Source organism: Sebastes fasciatus, chromosome 17 (genome assembly GCF_043250625.1).
Source record: "Sebastes fasciatus isolate fSebFas1 chromosome 17, fSebFas1.pri, whole genome shotgun sequence".
NCBI classification, from domain to species: Eukaryota; Metazoa; Chordata; class Actinopteri; order Perciformes; family Sebastidae; genus Sebastes; species Sebastes fasciatus.
In genome coordinates this window covers 9356099-9375451 of record NC_133811.1, presented here as the reverse complement: position 1 = coordinate 9375451, position 19353 = coordinate 9356099, and the positions used below count along the sequence as shown (strand labels likewise).

At 41.1% G+C, this 19353-nt stretch overlaps 1 protein-coding gene across 4 annotated transcripts in view; it reads left to right on the top strand.

Annotated features, from left to right (window-relative positions):
* The window catches only part of LOC141754999 (triple functional domain protein), a 104873-nt gene that overhangs the window by 11716 nt on the left and 73804 nt on the right, over positions 1-19353 (top strand). For all 4 annotated transcript variants that reach the window (XM_074614536.1, XM_074614531.1, XM_074614533.1 and 1 more), the window contains exon 2: positions 11002-11052. In XM_074614536.1, the coding sequence (XP_074470637.1) occupies positions 11002-11052 (51 nt within the window). The remainder of the gene's footprint in view (positions 1-11001; positions 11053-19353) is intronic.

Genomic DNA, 19353 nt, shown 5'->3' with positions numbered 1-19353 from the left:
TTTATGCTAAGCTAAGCTAACCGTTTCTTGGCAGTAGCTCCATTTTTAACGGACAGATATAAGAGTTGTATCGATCTTCTCAGCAAGTCTCAGCAAGAAAGTGAAGAAGGTTATATCCCAAAATGTTGAGCGATGGAGTGCTACAGGAATGAGTCCCAAAACCCGGAAATGAGTTAGCATTTTAGCACATACGGTTCCCTCATCTGGAAGTCAATGGGTTTTTTTAATCGTTTTTTAGTTAGATGTCGGAAATAAGGTCTGTGGTTAACACAAGCTTAAGAGATTTTAACATTTTGTTCTACAATATAAAATACATCAATACATATTCCACTCGTGAATTTGGAAGTCTTTGTGCCTTAAAAAAGGTGGTTGCTAACAAGTGGCTAAATGAGACTACTAAACGTCATCACGCCGACTCGTCCGCCTTTACATCCTCGTTGTGTATACTCGCGCTCATGCAATCATTGTGTAGTTAGTTTATAGCCTAGCGTTAGCTTTTTACTTCTGCTGATTGCATTCATGCTTCAAAAGTAGTAAACGTTGTGTTCATTTGTGGAGATTATCTTCCTTAACAAAATGTGTAAGTATCAAAAATGTGTGTTTGCCACAGAGCTTGGTTACTGCAATAATCCAAAACCCAATGGAAAAATCCCATTGGCTTTTTGTCGAGGGAACCCAGGACGATGTTAACTTCCTGGTTGGCCTACAAAAATACGTCATCCCTGGAGCATTCTATTCCTTTAAATGTTGTCTAAACACAAGCAGCTGTATAAAAACATAACTTTAATATTGGCAAAACTTTGATTTAAATCAGGAACTATCTGATCAAAGAATAAGTGAAAAAAAAACTACAAATATGACCATGTGTTCTTTACCAACTGTCTTGGGACTTGACAGTTATACTTACGTCTATAGTGCGATGGATACCGATAACAGTATGGAGGCCCAATATCTGACAAAAAGGTTTTTTAGGATATGCAGTGGTGCAATTCAGAAGAAAATATACATAGTAAAGTTCTATACAATAGGTGCATGTTATGTCTTGCTTTCATGTCCACCGGCTCGTCTGTCACCATGGTAACAACAGCTACCATGCCTGTCTGTCTGACCCACGCTATGTCTTTACTAACAAAACCAATATGTAAACCAGAGGCCTGTGCTATCAGTGAAGCTTTACCACTCAGACAAACAGACACACAGGTTGCCGCCCTGATACAGACTAGATAAGATCAAAGGCCAGCTGATAAGAGCTAACAGGGATGACCCGTTCCTATGGTCTTGATCTGGGCTATTGAGTCGAAGGGTGGATCATACGCATAGGCATTTGGAGATGCATTAAAAGCAAAGTTTTACATTCAATCCATCTACGAAAATAAACCAAAACAACACAGTTTGCTCATGTAGTAACTTAGCTGTCATTCAGAATACTTCAGGGCAAGCAGAGAAAGTTATTAACAGTCAAAGGAAGTAATGATCGGTGAAAAGTAGGAGTTTTTTTTTTTTTTTTAAACATTACATGTCCCTTATAAATTAATAAGAAAATACCACTAATTTGAGAGGGGAATGTCTTTACTCTTTGATTTTTGGGTCGCTTGAAAACAGTTACATACATGTTGAAAATCGAACATTTTAATGTATTCATTTAGATATTTTCCAAAGTAAAAGTCCCTAGAAGTGTATGATTCATCTTTTTCCCATGAGTTTAGTGTTAAAAAAGTTAACAAAAATTGTAATATCGAATCGCAATACTTGTAGAATCATGATACTTAAAAATCGCGATACATATCGAATCAGCACCCAAGTATCGTGATAGTATCGAATCGGGAGATAGGTGAATCGTCCCAGTCCTAGTGAAAAGCATTGAGTAGTACTATTTTGCGCTGTTGGATAAAAGTTATTTAAAAGTATAACATATTAATGTCAAATATAGTCTGCTAGTCAATTAACCAGGGAATTAAAGCATTAGGATGTTGTAAATGAGAGTTTTTGGCTTGTTTAAACCTCATAGGAACAAGTGAAACACACACACACATACAGTATATATGCAAACCTCTTGCCTCTCTGTGTGTTTATAAAAAGGAGCTCGTCCCACTTTCCCCTCTCTTCTGTCGTGCTCTCGTTCGGTAATTTCTCCGGCGTGATAGCTAATTGGTGTGAGCTCGGGGAAAATTTGCCGCCCCGCCGCTGTCTTCTTAAAACAAGCTGGAACGAGAGAGGGAAAAGAGTGGAGGAGGGGGCACAGAGAGGTAAATGGAGAGAACATGGAGAAGGAGGAGAAGACAGGAGGTAGGTTGCAGGGGGGGCGGAAGGCGGGGTGCGAAGGCTGCAAGTGGCTGTGAAATCACGTGTGCAGATAACCATTTTCTTTACGCATTCTTGTTCGAGGAGCATAAACAATAAGCCCTGCAGTGAGTGAATGATTTTATTGTCCTGTTAGAGGGAAATAAGGAAGTCTATTCAGCGCAGGTGGAAGAGAGAGATTGAAAGAGAGAGATTGAAAGAGAGAGAGAGAGAGAGAGAGAGAGAGAGAGAGAGAGAGAGAGAGAGACCTTGGAAAGATAATGAAGAGAGAAGTGATGTGTGCCGAGTTGTGTTAACAGAGTTTCTACTGGATAATGAAAGAGGTCAGTAATAGAATTGAATCAGCTTGCAATTGATTAGGATCAGTGTGAAAGATTTGCAGGAATGATCCGTGCTCCTATTTTGAAAGTTGTAAGCGACAGAGAGAGACAGAACCAAAGTAGGACAAGTCCTGAAAGACCATTGTACTCCTTTTTTTCTTTGGGTCTCCAGTGCATTCAAAACTACCATCTCACTGTTGCCCTCCCCATCTCGCTCACTTTCTCTTTCTGCCTCTTCCTCTGACTGCTTTTCACCCTGTTTTTCTCCCACTAAGGGCCGGTAACCGAGAGATATTGATCCACTGTAAACATCACAGTCAGTGGCCTTTTGTGTCTTTAAAGCAAAGGCTAAGGACCGCTGAGGTCCTTGAGAGAGTCCCAGAGGTCCCCAGGCAAAATGAGGAACAGTTTTTAAAAGCAGTGGCCTTTAGTCCTGGTCTTTAGGGCAGAGCCATGCTTTTTCATCTTAGCTACAGTATCTAATAGGGACTCCTTTGCACCTGGCATCCCAGGGGAGAGCAGATAACAACATGGTTGGATGGAAAAATGTCAATCTTGAGCATCAGGACTGAAGAGTACTGGTTTAATTAAATAAACTGTAGTGGCTTCCTTCTAAAATCAAATAGATTGCTCCAGTGATGACTAGGGATGGAACGGTTCAGGTAAAAAATCTGAACCGTTCGGTTCGCTAGTCCCGGTTCGGGACGTGTATGAATTGTTCGGTTCATTTGAAATAAGTTATGAGGCCGATTGTGTATTTTTTCATGTAAGAGTTAGGCTCCCGTTTATTGTCACACTACAAATCAAGGCCTATTGAAGGAGGCTGGGACACGGGCGGACGTGGGTCTTGAGGTATAATAACACATGCGCAGTGTTACTGAAGCTGCGGTCGTGCGTTGCTATTGGCTCAATTTTGGCGACTGCAGACCAGATTTTACTGCGCATGTGTTGAATTGGCGAGTGCGGCTCTCAGTCAGTTAAGGAAATGGCGAGTGGACACGATAAAGTACAGTTAGAGGATCCACCAGCATCAAGCGCAGGAGCAACTCCTCCCCGCAGCATTTAAACAGCCTCTCCATGCAGATTCAGACAGGGCATAAAACATAACTAAAGCATTGGGGAGGTTTATAGTGAAAGATATGCAGCCTTATGCAGTCGTGGAGGACGCTGGATTTCAGCATATGATTAACGTAACGTTACTTGATCCGCGCTATACACTTAAGCAACACAGTAATTCCAGCAGCACAATCCCTGCAATGTGTTTTATATTTATAAATTATTTTTAAATAACACAGCGGCACAGAAATCCAACCGTATTCCTTTCCAAATACTGCACTTTCTGAGTGGAAAAACTAATCTTTCAAGTAAGAGCTGATAATCAGGGAATCGAGACATATGTTAAACTGTTCTTTTTTTTTTTTATTAGTATAGTTCTGGTTGAGCTTATGCTTCAATTTATGTTGATGGCTTTAGTCTATAATTTCATCATATTTATATGAAAATAACAAAGCTGCATTTTTTGTTTGCACTAACTACAGTAGAAGACCTATTCTTTCAGTTAAAATTTGACAATGAATTTATGTTCCTTATGTAAGCCATACTTTTGTTGAGGCAAACATTTGTTAACTTATTTTTGCCAGATAAATGAAAAGCATGTTGAAATCAGAACATGACCTCCTCGCTGTAACATTAATATACCAAACCGAAAACCGTGACCCCAAATGAACTGAACTGTGAATTTTGTGAACCATTCACCCCTAGTGATGACATATTTTTGTAGCCCAACCAGAAAGATAGCATTGTCCTGGTTGCCTCGACAAAAAGCCAATGGGATTTTTTCCATTGGGTTTTACACAAAGCAAGCATATTTGCTCACTCACATGTTGATAAGAGTATTAAATACTTGACAAATTTCCCTTTAAGGTACATTTTTTACAAATAAAGACATTTTGATTAATTTGTTATTAATCGCAATTAACTATGGACAATCATGCGATGAATAGCAATTGAATATTGTAATCCATTGACAACCCTAGTTCCTATATTCCTTTCCTTTTAAACTAAAATCGATAACCTGGCATCGATAAACTATTTTCTACACCATTTACTCCTTTTTACTAAACAAAAAACTGTCTCTTACATGAACAGTTTCTCATTTTGTATATTCAGTCTGCTCCTATCATAGATACATTTTTTTATTAAAGATTAATGATGTATTTATCTATCATTGACTGTGATTCAGCTGGCTGTGCATTTCCTGGTGAAAGTACTTTGGCGTACGGGCAGTGATGTATTTAATGTTTCAACTTTGTTTGGAATGAAGAAGAACTGGCTAGCTGGTTCACAATAATGAATCCCTTCAGGGTTACAAACAGATACAAGCACTGTGACTGTCGAAACCAAACAATAAGCTGGTTGTAAGGTTAAAATTAATAATGACTGTCTGATTGTAACCATCGGAAACACTAATTATATATATAATGGCTCTGACAGACAACATGTATTTAAAGTGGATTGTTCACATCTGGCAGATGCACCGATCTGACTTTTTCAGTCCCGATAGCGACACCTGGGCTTTGGGTATCGGCTTATAACGCGTACCGATCTCATACCAGTGTTTGATTAATAAGCTGTATGCCTCACTGTGTGGAAGTGACTGGGATCGTTCTTTGATGTGAAAGGCGACATCAGGCTTGACTTAAACATTGCTTTCCTGACTTTGTAAAACAAAATGTAACATCTTCAAAATCAAGAGGAATAACAGTTCAAGTGCAAAACCCTTTTAATGCAGCAACAAACTGGTCAAACACTGTGTCTCTGCCTGTACCTCTATCTATTTAATAACACATAACCTATTTGGCAGAGCACTGCTGACCCTCATGGCTGAACTAGCAAAGAAAGGAGCACCGGCTGCAGAAAACCGGGCTTCTACAGAAATCGTCAGACTGCGACGTCACAGTACCGATCACCTTGTTTAACTAAGAGATTATCTCTGGGAAGTGCAGTGCATAAATACCACAGCAATGAACAGAGACCAAGATAACAACAAAACTCTTTCATTATCACCTGAAGTTCAGTATTACCTACCACTTAACTATTTTGAGTTTCACAAGTTGACATCATAGCCTACATGTTTCACTCTATCTGTATCTCAAACACCTTCAGCTCGGCGTCGGGAAAACAAAAATTGTTTGGCATTGTTTTTGTGCCTCACGCCTCATTTTTAGTCGCCGTGAGCCAGACAATAGGTATGTTTAAATGAAAGAGGGTCTTTCCTATTTGTGTATGAGTCAAACGATGAGTGTGCCTGCCGAGAAGGGAAAAGGCAGGGGCCCACAGAAAGGGTGGTCTTGTGTTAATGTGGGCTCGGAGACAGAAGCAGTGTGTGTCGGGACAAGAGAGAGCTGTCTGCGGAGGGGAGCTCAGTTTTTAGGGATACAGTATAGCTAGTGTTCAACACCGCTGAGGTTCTAGGTGAGTTCACTGTATCTGAGAGTGTTTGCATGTTTCGGAGAGGTGGGAGTTTGGATGTTTTATGGGATTGGGACCGTTGCAATTTTTTTGCCTTGTCATTTCCTCAACGGCCGTTAGATGTGTGTGTGAGCTGTTTATCCGAATGGCTTGGCTGACGTTTCAGCGGTGGGCTTATCCTACTATGGTCTGCAACAAAGTTGGCTCAGTGTGTGTATGCATGTCTGTGTGTGTGTGTGTTGTTGGATTAACCCACTGCGCTTCAACGGCCACATTTCAGAGGAAAAGCCTCCGTTCATAGTATCTGTGTTTTTTTTGGCCCATGCGTGTTTGACTTCTGGCTCAGCGACAACTCTTATTGTTTAGATTGTGATAAGATGTGGGCAACCACTACTGTAGTCTGGTATTACATTGTTGCACACTGTGGTTTAAGTGGACATCTTTGGCATTGCAAATATGTGAAGTATGTGGGTGTTTGGTCTGTCTCTTTTCCCCCCCCCCCTTCTTTTCTCCTTCATCCCATTCATTCTCTGTTAACTTCTCCCAGGTACACAGCTTTAGAGAAAATCCCCCCTGAGATCTCTGTGCTTCTCTTCCCGTGCCACGTTTATGTGTGTGAGAGCTTTCTCCTTATGAACATGAGCCCCTGTGGCATTAGAAGTTGTTGCCAGCAAGTTTGCTCTTGTGTAGTTGTATGTGTATATGTTCATTAATAATGTATATTGCCACTAGCGAAATATTGCTAAATCATAGCTGTCTAGCAAGATAGTTTACTCTAGCAGCCACTACAGAGGGGAACCGGTTGCCACTATAGAGAACTATTGTACCATAAAGACTGATTTAGCCGAGAAAATGAAACGGCAGGGCGATTTAATGTGATCCAGGAATATTGGTCCTTTCAGGGAAACTCTTTTCTCTTGCCTCTGAAGGGCAGAGGTCATGGCCTGTTACATAAGACGTTTTTAGCATGGCAGATACTTCCTGGTATCTGAACCTGGACCCTCCAGTTAACGGACAGTCCCCCTATTTCTAGTGTGTAGCAGCAATACTGTCGCATTTATGTCATATCCTGTGACATGCATTCTCTGTATGTATTTGTTCATGTTTTACAAAGGGTTTAACCTGAGCCAGGCCACACAACAATGATCAGTCATATCATATCCATACAGGATATACATACATACGTATGTATATGTGTATATATATATATATATATGTGTGTATATATATATATATATATATTAGGGGTGGAATGGTTCATAAAATTCACAGTTTGGTTCATATCACGGTTTTGGGGTCACGGTTTTCGGTTCGGTTCGGTACATTTGTTACAGCGAGGAGGTCATGTTCTGATCTCAACATGCTTTTCATTTATCTGGCAAAAATAAGTTAACAAATGTTTGCCTTAACAAAAGTATGGCTTAAATAAGGAACATAAACACTTCTTCATTGTCAAATGTTAACTGAAAGAATAGGTCTTCTACAGTAGTTAGTGAAAACAAAAATGCAGCGTTGTTATTTTCATATAAATATGATGTAATTATAGACTAAAACCATCAACATAAATTGAAGCATTAGTTCAACCAGAACTACAATAAAAAAAAAGTTTTACATATGTCTCAATTCCCTGATTTTCAGCTCTTAATTGAAAGATTAGTTTTTCCACTCAGAAAGTGCAGTATTTGGAAAGGAATATGGTTGGATTTCTGTGCCACTGTGTTATTTAAAAATAATTAATAAATATAAAACACATTACAGGGATTGTGCTGCTGGAATTATTGTGTTGCTTAAGTGTCGGCGAGAGGGAATATTATAGCGCAGCTCAAGTAACGTTACATTAATCATATGCTGAAATCCAGCGTCTTCCACGACTTTGCAGAGCTGCATATCTTTCACTATAAACCTCCCCGATGCTTTAGTTATGTTTTTTGCCCTTTCTGAATCTGCATGTAGAGGCTGTTTAAATGCTGCGGGGAGAAGGAGTTGCTCTTTCCTACCCGACTCTTTTCTCCTTGCACTATCGACAGCCACACCGGGGTGATGTCTTCGTAAATGGTTCATCATATTTGTAGTATTGCCGCTAGCATAATAGAGACGTGTTGCACAGTGCTTACACACAGTTGCCGTTTTATCCACCACTTTCTTTCCGTCATTGTCATAAGTAACACCAAATAAACGATGCTGGTGGATCGTGGATATATATATATATATATATATATATATATATATATATATATATATATATATATATATATATATATATATATATATATATATATATATATATATATATATATATATATATTGTTTTGTTTTTAATGCACTGGTACCGGATCGGTACTTGGCAAGTAAGGAAGGAAAAAATGACATCGCAACATCTCTAGATGCCAGTTTAGGGGATGCACCGATCTGACTTTTTCAGTCCCGATACCGATAGCGATATCTGGGCTTTGGGTATCAGCCGATACCGAGTACTGATCCGATACCAGTTTATAATTAATAAACGGTATGCCTCACTGTGTGGAAGTCACTGGGATCAGTCTTTTATGTGTAAGGCAACATCAAGCTTGACTTAAACATGGTTTTCCTGACTTTGTAAAACAAAATGTAACAAATAAATACATAGATATAAATTTATTGAATTGTTCTTCATTATTAAAATAATAAATCGTACACCAAAAACTTGGTAAAAAATCTTCAAAATTAACAGGAATTACAATTCAAGTGTAAACCTTTTTAATTCAGCAACAAACTGGTCAAAACTTAAACAGGAATTCAAATTCCAGTATATAATGTGTATATAATGTGTATATAATATGTAAACATAGAATTTAATTGAGTAGATTAGCCCTAATGTCACCGATATCCAATCCAGCTATTTGAATCAGTATTGGCCCTGATATCCTATCCGGTATCTGCTCATCCCTATGCCAATTAGCTGCTAAATTTGTCACAAATGAGGCTCTGTTAGTGTGCCAGTTTCCCCAAAGCAAGCACATAATCTTACAATCAAATTCAAAAATCTGTATAGTTCGTTTAGTCTATCACTCATATACTGCATGTGCTGTAAACTACAAATATAAAAATCTATCTATATCCTTGTCCATATTGTTGGAAAGCTGACAGTACAGATCCCATATTCAGTACAACCAGCAGCTTCTCTCCGCCCTCTGCGAGGTTAAACGGGAAGGAGTAAGCCTGAGTCAGAACAGAGGGAGCATGTGTCACTGAGTCAGCCAGTCGAGCGTCCAGGCTGTTTACATGTTGACAGCACATGACACTGACCATATCTTCCTCTCAGTCACAGCAGCAGCCTCTCTCACACTCAGGCTATAGGCTGGATCAACGGGCCCATTGTAGCGTCGGCTGAGAAACTAGTGGGCCTCGGTCATGAGGTATAAGATGACTTCTGCATGCACTGATCCAGTGTAAGCAGGACACGCTGTTTAAGAACACGGGAAATTGTCAGATACGTTGGTATAATAATTATAAATGCAGGATGAAGTGGTTGAGACGAGCTATATCTTCTTTTTCTCCCAGTGGCAGAGTATGCTCATACTTCTGAAAATGAAGACTTTGTTGCTCATAAAACTCTGTTTCCTGTGACTAAGTTCATGTTGTTATTTGGCCTTTTGCTTTACTGAACAAGCTAATGTTGTTGAGTTTTCCATCAGCCTTATATAATGCAAAAACCGAAGAGGCTGCTGTTTGTGCTGGACAAACAGCACCAGCTTCCCCTTTTTTTGCTGTAAAGCAATGCACCAGATTTCTGGCAGTATGTACAGACTTTTATTTTCTCGCCACGCCAGCACTGATGGCAACCTGAACGTTTTTTTGTGTGGTTTGGAGTGAAATGCTACAACAATTATTGGATGGATTGGTGGTGTAGACATTCATGTCAACCCTCAGGATGAACTATGACTCTAATGATCCTCCCCGACTATTTATCTATACTGTGGTTAATCACCCAAATACCTACAACATTAATGACATTCCCATCATCTTCAGCTGTACTTGCTTATTAGCAAATGTTAGCATTAGGGGTGGGAATCACCAGAGACACGATATTGTCACGTCGCTTAAGTTTGGACACGATCTTATTGCCATTTTAAACATTTTGCAATATGTTATGAGTATTGTGATAAAATATATATTACAATTTATTACCTTTTTTCAACTGCAAATTATGCAGTTTGTCAACATCTGTTTTATCTAATAAGATAGCATTCACTCTGTTCATCTCAGAGTTTTCATTCACACATATTAAGGTCAGAGGTCAAGGGACCCTTTGAAAATGGCCCTGCCAGTTTGTCCTCGCCAAAATTTAGCGTAACTTTGGGGTGCTATTTAGAGTTCTTCCCGACAAGCTAACGTGACATGGTTGGTACTAGGGCTCTGTCAATGGATTAGAATATTTAATAGCATGATTGTCCATAGTTAATTGCGATTAATCGCAAATGAATTGCTTGCTTAACAATAACATGTTAGCATGCGGATGATAGCATTTAGCTCAAAGCACCACAGTGCCCAAGTACAGCCACAGAGAGCTGCTAGCATGGCTGTAGACTCTTAGCCATGTTGTCTCCTAGTTTGCTTTTATCATGGCATTTTGATGATGTCATTTTGGAAGGTTGGCTTTGGATGTGATGCGTCAACAAAGTGGTGGGACTAGTGTTGGCTAATTTAGATATACAATACCTTGTTTTTGCACAACGATCCATAAATTGAACAGCATTGCATTAAAACCTATTTCACGCTGTTGATAAAGCATCATTGGCTTGTTGTGTATTCCTATTCATCCTCCCCTCCATTGTTCATTTTGCTTTTGTAGACATTTTGGCTCAGAACAACAAGCGAAATCAGCTCTTTTTCTATGTTGCTAATATATTTTGTGTGTGTGTTTCTACAGATGGATCCCTCCCTAAAGAGCCAAAAGGAGATGTATCGAGCCAGATAGCAGGTAAAACAAACATAAACAAACCCAACACACACATGCAGTGGTTCAAAATTTTGCAGTTGTTTTTTCCATCGTCAACATGTCTGTTTTTGTCAGTGTGTGTGTGGTGATGGTGGAAGAGCAGTGCGTTTTTTATTACAGTGGAAATAACATGGTCACGACACACACACACACACACACACACACACACACACACACACACACACACACACAAGATTAATATTTCAGTGTTCCCAGTGACAAAGACAGGTCATTGTCACCATCATCTCTCACATCTCCCTGACTCCAACACCCTCCTTGTCTCCATCCCTCCACCTCCCCCCCTCTCCCATCACATACCATGTTCCCCAGCCCCATGATTGGCTACCCGTGTCTAGCACCCATCTCCGTAGCGACAGCGGGCTCTCCATGATGAGTTGAGACGGACGATGCCTGTAGTTTTCTTTATGTTTTTTTCTCCAGCCTCCTGACTTGTTATTTGGTTTGGGATTTGACATGTCCAGTTGCTTATGCTGCCAGTTGCTTGCTATTCACCCAATTTGCCATTCCCTCATCCAAATTACCTTTCTTCTCTGTCACACTTGATCACTCTAATATAGTACCGGGGTCTGCAATTAACTGTTTTCACTGCCTGCCACTGTGGCATGGTATTTCTTTTGTCTGCAACTCAGAAATTTAATCTGCCACTTTTGAAATCTATGCGCTAAATGAAGGAACAAGATCATTGAATGACACCAGATCTACAATATTTTACAGAAAAACATATATACATGGTAAATTCCAGTGTTTAAGTTACACCGTAGCTTCCGGGGGAGCCCTATTTTTTGAGGGTGAGAGGTTACTGTACACAGTACTGTACTTTACTTTGTTATTGTCATCCACCTTGGTTATTTGTATAAAAACAAAATTCAAATGAAGTAAATTATTGTATTTTTATTTAAATATTTGCTTTGATTAAAAAAAAAATCTTGGCATCAGTAATTTTAATGATGTTAAGCTGCTTAGAGCTAGTGTTAGGAAGTTAAACAGGTGAAAACATCTCCTTTATTCAAGTTTCTCACCAAAAACAACATTTTGCGAAATTACATTTGAACACATCATGATAAAGTTTGCCAAATTCTCATTTTTACTGAGCAGAGCATGAACGCACCATAATGTAACTGGAATGGAATCTCTGTTAATGTTAGTAGCTCCGTTATTTAACCAAGCAGGGCTGTGCTGCCCACCGACAGGTTACGTTACTAACTCTTCTGCTGATTTAAATGCAGCTTTAATGTTAACAGTGTAGCATTGTCAGGGAAAGAACAGGGTGCGTCCCTCAGGTTTAGTAGCGCCATGCTTTTGAGCGTTTTGTTTTTTCTCTCTGCCATGGCTCCGATCCCAAACAAACTGAAACATGATACAGCGTGCGTATGCCATTGCGTCACTGTTCATGTGGAACTGTCAGAAAGCGTCAATACAGAGGAAGTGATAGTCACAGATTTATGAGATGTCAAGGAATCGGATAACTAGGAACTGATTCTCAACGGTAACCAATCTGTACTCCCATCCTTTGCGTTTCCCCTGTTTGCCAAAGTGGCGGATGGCCTGACAATTCTACCTGCCACTACTGACAATTTTACCGCATTTGGCGGGTGCTAATTTTAGACCCTTTGTAGTCCTATAGATCAAGTTATGATTATTTATTCCTGCATATAAGAGGGCTGATATCTGCTACTCAGTGTTGCTTGTGACATTTTGAGGAGACACATGACCACTTTGATATTTAAGATTATTACTCTCCCGTGCTTCAGTGGGAAGTTTTAATGGTTCATGAACTAGGCTTTCTAGTCTGAAAAGGAGACGCACACAAATTATTGACTCTCAGTAGCTTCAGTCCAAAACTATCAGCAGCGTCGGCCTTGAAAAACCCTCAAACCCTAGATATAAAGGAGGACAGTGAGTTGGCAGGTTGCTCCGGTGCCCAGGGGCCCTGATGGAGACGGCTCTAGCGCCCGCAGGAAAAAAGGCGATGAAAACGACATGAATGCAATTATATCTAGACAATACTTGGCTTCATTGCTACAGTTTGGCCTGTCTGTGCAGCACTGTCAGGGCAGCCTTTTTCTTAAGCTGCCTGGTGCTTGCCAGTTATCACTTCCTGGTTTAAAGAGGGGGGGGGGGGGGATTAGGCATGTCCATCTGTTGGCCTGGCCTCCTCAGCCACTGGTCTGACTGGGCGGCTGAAGAGTGGGTTGCAAGGGGAAGGGGGGCAGTGCTGTTATGTAATAATGTTAATGCCTTTGGACCTCGACAGATGTGCTGAGGAAGTTAGCTTAGCAATGAGGAGTGTTGTGGGTTTGTGCATGTCTCGTCTCCCTGGTAGTTTGGTCAAATTGAAGAACTGCTGTTGAATTGAATTAAATCTTCAGTAATCAATTGCATTGTGCAAGCTGAAATTTCATTTCATAGTCGCCTCCAGATGGCGTATCCGTGCAGATTGGAATAGCTGAAGCAGAAAAAGGCTTGCAGTTGGCTGTTGACAGTGAACTTCAGCAGGAGTTAACAGCTGAAAACAACACTAGAGTGTCCAACAGTTCACTGCGTGTTGCACTGAATCTCAGTTGGTGACAGAAGGGAAGTATTTACAACACTGGAAAGAAAAAAGATAAAATAAAATACAGTGGTTGTTTTCCTCTTTCCATCATAATAGTATCCGATTTTTATATGTAAATCTCAGTGGGCCTTTTCTCTGTCTCGTCACGGTTTGTCAGAATGACATCATGTGGCATTAAAAGACCCGGACAAACGAACTCTTGGCTCCGATAACAATCCGTCTTTTCTCTCTCTCTCTCGCTCTCTCTCTTCTCACTCTTTCTTTCCTCCCTCCTTCCTCCTCCCTCGCCGCTCCTCCCCTGCTGTGTTTGGGTCGCTGGGGTAACCCTGGCCCATTTCTTGCTCGGTTAGCCTACCCTGCTATTAGAGGTCTGGACGGATGGAGAGAACAGAAAGAGGCGGAGGTAAAGGAAAGATGGTGCGCTCCCTCTCTCTCTCTCTCTCTCTCTCTCTCTCTCTCTCTCTCTCTCTCTCTCTCTCCCAGGCCAAAACTCAGATTTGGGGACAAAAAGAGGAAAATGGGGGGGCACATGGAGAGTCTGAGTGGAGCGGACTGGAAACAAACACCCAGCATGGGCTGTTTAATCGCTCACGCAGTTAGCTCCGTTTTTCTAGATAATGATACCCTGATTTCATAGACGGGGCCTGATTTTCAATGCAGCGTGAAATAAGTACTACAGAATTATATCTCTTTTGAAAAACGGTCCCTTCTAGTCCACGCTGTCTCTCTTGGATCGGACCAGACGGCTGGCCAGAGGAATCATTCCAGTGGTGTCGAGGAGGATTTTACTCGCAAGTTTAGAGGCGTCAGCCTGAAAAATATGTAGTGAAACCTGCTTCCCTCTGCCTTTTAAAGAGCTGCTATAGTTTCAGTGTCTCATAATGCAGTGTAGGCTTTCCTACCCCAATGACATTCAAATTTAGGTGTGAACACTTTTTTTAATGAAGAAATCAGAACATTTTATAGATTGATAGTGACTTGGCACAAATAGCAGCTAAAAATATGGGCACATAGATGAAACAATAGGCCGTGATCACGTATTCTTGTTAACTAGTTACCGTCTTGTTTATGTGTATACAGTGGCATAGCCAGTGCCAGCTGTTCCCACAGTAGGTGCATTGTTAGAGTAGCACAGCTGTGTCTGATCACAACAGCCAATCAGATCAGTCCTTCTTGTTTCATCGATGTCCATTTGGGCAACACCCTCCTGTGCAGCAGCCAATCAAAGCGGCTTTACTGGGACAAAGAGGCGAGTCGACAGCTGCCAGTTAGGCTCTGTTCAGACCTGGTACTGACATGAGTCCTCAGTGATCGCATCACAAGTGGACAGCTCTAAGTACAGGTGTGAACGCGCTCAAGACACATCGAGGAATCATTGAGATCCAATCACTCAGACCACATTCACAGGTGATCTGGGCCACATATGGCCACATTGTTTTAGCAGTGTGTACGCAAACGTGTACTGGGCCACATTAAGGACCACCTACTCAACTGACGTCCCGCTGGGATCTGCGGGGTCTCACTGCGCTCCTCGTGAATAGACAGGCAGACGCGAGCCTCGCGGCATGGAGACGGCTTCTGTGCTCTACTTTATCCTGCCGGTAAATCTGCATTTTAGTAAAATATATCTTTAATATAGGCTACATATCTACAGGCTATCAGACTAGGCGTGCGAGGTCTGAACAGGGCCTTAGAAGTGAAGCACGTTAATGGCAGTTCGGACAGGAGGAGATGGTAAGACTGTGTTATAAAAACACAAAGCACAAAATAGCATTTGTAATTGAGAGAAAGAGGGGAAGAGGAAGACGAAGGGTGGTTCATGGCATGAAAGAAAGAGGATGCAAGATGACAAACAAAAAAGTGAGCCTCTGTTTCAGACACAGGAAAAGTGACAGCTGCATCAGTCACATGTACTCATGTATCTGTCACTTTCTCCTAATTTTTTTGTTTTTGGGATTGTAGCCACAGTAGTATTGCAGAACCACAAAAGACATGGTGTCGGAAAAGTCTGTAATGACTGGAAAATGAATGTGCTCAACACAACAAGCGCCAACTTCCAGACACACTTGCAGACAGTAGTACCACATTTCCTTGTATCTTGTAAAATACATCCAGGTTAGCAGTAATTGACCGTTCGCTAAACCTCTCCCCCGTACAGTGATTGTCCAATCATGGCAGAGAAACCGTAACTAGGCAACTGATTTCCCAGCCTGTTAAAGCGTTGTGCATGGAGCTGCAGTATGAGCGATTGGAGCCCTGAAAAGTGAAGCCAATGCTGAAGTGCCTTAAACTTGCATTCTTTCTAACAGCCAGCAGGGGGCGACTCCTCTGGTTGCAAAAAGAAGTCTGATTGTATAGAAGTCTATGAGAAAATGAGCCTACTCCTCACTTGATTTATTACCTCAGTAAACATTGTAAACATGAGTTTATGGTCTCAATCGCTAGTTTCAAGTCTTCTTTAATACAGCATGATGTTCATTTAGTAAACTATGGTCCCATTTAGAGTAAAATGGACCATAAAGCAAGGTATGCTTTAGGGCGTGGCTACCTTGTGATTGACAGGTCGCTGCCACAGCGTTGTCCGGTCTGGGAGTTGTCTGTGTTTTTGTTTTAGAACTTAAAACCTTTCACAGTGTTTTCAGTTCATGAAAGTTAATTATAAAATGGTTTCCTAAAAATGCCTTATTCAGCGTTCGGTTGTACTTAGCTCCACCCTCTCGTGTCACTTTTGGTTGCCAAAAACCAAGATGGCGACGGCCAAAATGCCGAACTTGAGGCTTCAAAACGGCGGTCCACAAACCAATGGGTGATGTAACGGTGACTACGTCCAGTTCTTATTATAGTCTTTGGTCAAACCGTGTGCCTATCTGCTCTAGCAGGGGTGTCGCGATATACCGGTATTGAGGATAAGCGGGATATTTAAAAAGTGAAATATTGATATCATGTTAATTATATACATATGATAATATTGTGTAAACAATCCATTCTCGTATTTTGAGTATAAATCATTTTCCAAAAATAAGACAAAAAGCACAATAAACAAAGTTAAATATGAATTTGACTGGTAGCACTATTTATTTATTTCTAATTTCTTTATAGATATCATGATAATATCGTTATTCTTATTCCTTCTTAGAGTTGTCGTTATAGGGAGGGAAATGCTTCTGAAAGAGACACTTTTAGACCCTGGGAAAAATAAAAAATGAATACAATGTTCATGCACTCTTGAGTAAAATCAACATAAAGAATCAATATAAAATGTCAAAATCCAATTAATTCCATTTAAGAGTTTTGCACATGCTTGAATAAAATAAGCATGCAGTCAACTGCACTGGCTAGTAGACTAGTTTTTTGAATAACCAAGCTTTTCAGAGCGTCTCTGATCATCAGGATGTAGGTCAGGGGGTCCAGGTCATGGACGCCCTATTCCTGTCCACTCCCTCAGCTCCAAAGAATCCCTGCCATTCCCACACATCCCTCAGCGAGGAATTTCTGGCACGCCGTGAATGTGGGAAGTCCGCATTTATGCAGGGATGCGAACACATGTGCACGGTGTTGGTTTCTCCTGACCCGTAACAGCTGGTTCGGAACCGACGCATCCAAGTCAGCTGCTGGGGAGCCATTATGAGATTACGCCTGCATGTAACTGCTCTTTAATCAGATAGGGAAGATGATGCGAGTGTGTGTCTTTTTGTGGTATGTAAGCAACTTTCCCCCTCCCTTGGCTGACTGACCATACCACCCGTCCCATCTGTCCTGGTCCAGGCAGCTGTTGCATTCTGTCACACACAGAAAACACACACACTCCGACCCCTCCCGGAGGTATTTGTCACAATCTCTCTGGGGCTAAGTCTTGTCGTGGTGTTGTTGAGTAAACTGCTTTGTTGTATCAGCCAGCCTAACGCCCACTTGACCTCTCTGAGGCCCCTACAAGTCTCAAGCCCCTGAGGTGTGCGCTGAGTGTTGACATATTCTGACACACACACACACGACCCAGTAACAGTCCTGACCTAGATGATGAACTGGCCGTGTTGTGGTAGTTTCCATACAGCGAAAGATGATGGACATTTCTGGCTTCTCATCCCTTGCCCTTCCTCACTGAGGGGGTGTAGCCATATCAGTGGTTAGTGCGTTTCACCACTTCCCACTTCACACCGGACCAGTGACCCAGGAAATATCGGGAGTGACGGTCGATTAGGAAAGGTTGATCTAGTTAATGGAGCGTTTTGGTCCTGTGGGACAGACAAACTTCCTGGAAAAATATGGTCCACTTCAGCTTCTGGAGAGTAAATACTTCTTGGGAATTTAAGGCTTGGCAACGGACACCGCTGGTTCCTCTGAATTTAGACGTCACGATAAGGTAATGAGGCTAATGGCTTATTGATTATGAGGATTGTCATGAAATTATATATTCTGCTTTTTCCCACAGTTTGTCATTGAACGTCATCGAGGAGGGTAAACATTGACTACATGTTATTTACTTTTCATTTAGCGTGCCCAGCAACTCCATGCATCACGGCACTCAGAATTAATCTAAAACAGAAAGTTCCATGGTAAGCATAATACCTGGGTTGGGCTGACACTTATTTTCAATGTGTGGGAAAGATCCAGCGTTGCTGTTGCAAATCATAAGGTATATGGTTTTGTCACGTCATAGCAAGATTTAGCAGTAAGTTGGTGACTGATTGAGACTTAAATGCTGTCCATAGTCAATATTACCTGCCGTGGCAGCTGGATTCTCGCGATGTTACGAGATCACGCGAGAATCACAAGATCATATATCACACGAAAATCCATCTTGTAATCTTCAAGTAATGCGTTTGTGTTCGGCAGCCAGACCACGGGCCAATCAGTCCTCAGTCCTGTGAGGAGCTACTGGTAGCTACGGGCGTGGCTTAGGTGTGTGTGAGGCGAAACAGAGAGGCGACTGTAACAACAATGGCGGCCCCTAAAGAGGATAGCGTAGCTGCAATAGCATCAGTTAAATCAGAAGTGGTATTTCTTCATTGAAAGAAGAGCAAAGAGCGACACTGAAGGCTTTCGTCGATAGAAAAGATGTTTTCCCTTTTTCTCCCAACTGGCTTCGGCAAGAGTTTGATTGACAGATGGCTCATCCAACCACCTGCCAAGTATTTATTGAAAGTGCCTGCCCTTTTCCAAACAGTTTCCAATGACGGCTTCTCAGATGGTTCTGTGTAACAAACCATCTGGCGGGTCTGGTCACAGTAGATATACCCAATGCTATTGATGATAGTAGAAGCTTATAGTTATAGTTAGTCAACCATGGTTTCAGAGTTATCAGTTTTTTGCAAGCCAAATTACACAGTCTTTTATTTTCATTATCTGCTGATTGTGTTTTTGAGTCGTTGATTAATTGTGGTGTCTACAAAATTTCAAAACATAATGAAAAAATCTGCATCATAATTTCCATAATCAAAATTGATGTCTTCCGATGTCCGACCAGCCGTCCAAACCCAATGAGAGTCCGTTTACAATGATCTAAATCAAGTAAAAGCCGGAAATCATCACATTTGAGAACCCGAAACCACAGAATGAGTGGAGGTTTTGCTAGAAAAAGTACGGAAATGTTCAATTGATTATCAAAATAATGACATATTCATATATTTTTTTGTAGATTGACTAATCGATTAATCAAATAATTACCTCAGCTCTAGTCTCTTAAGCAAGCAGAGGAACTAAGCACAATC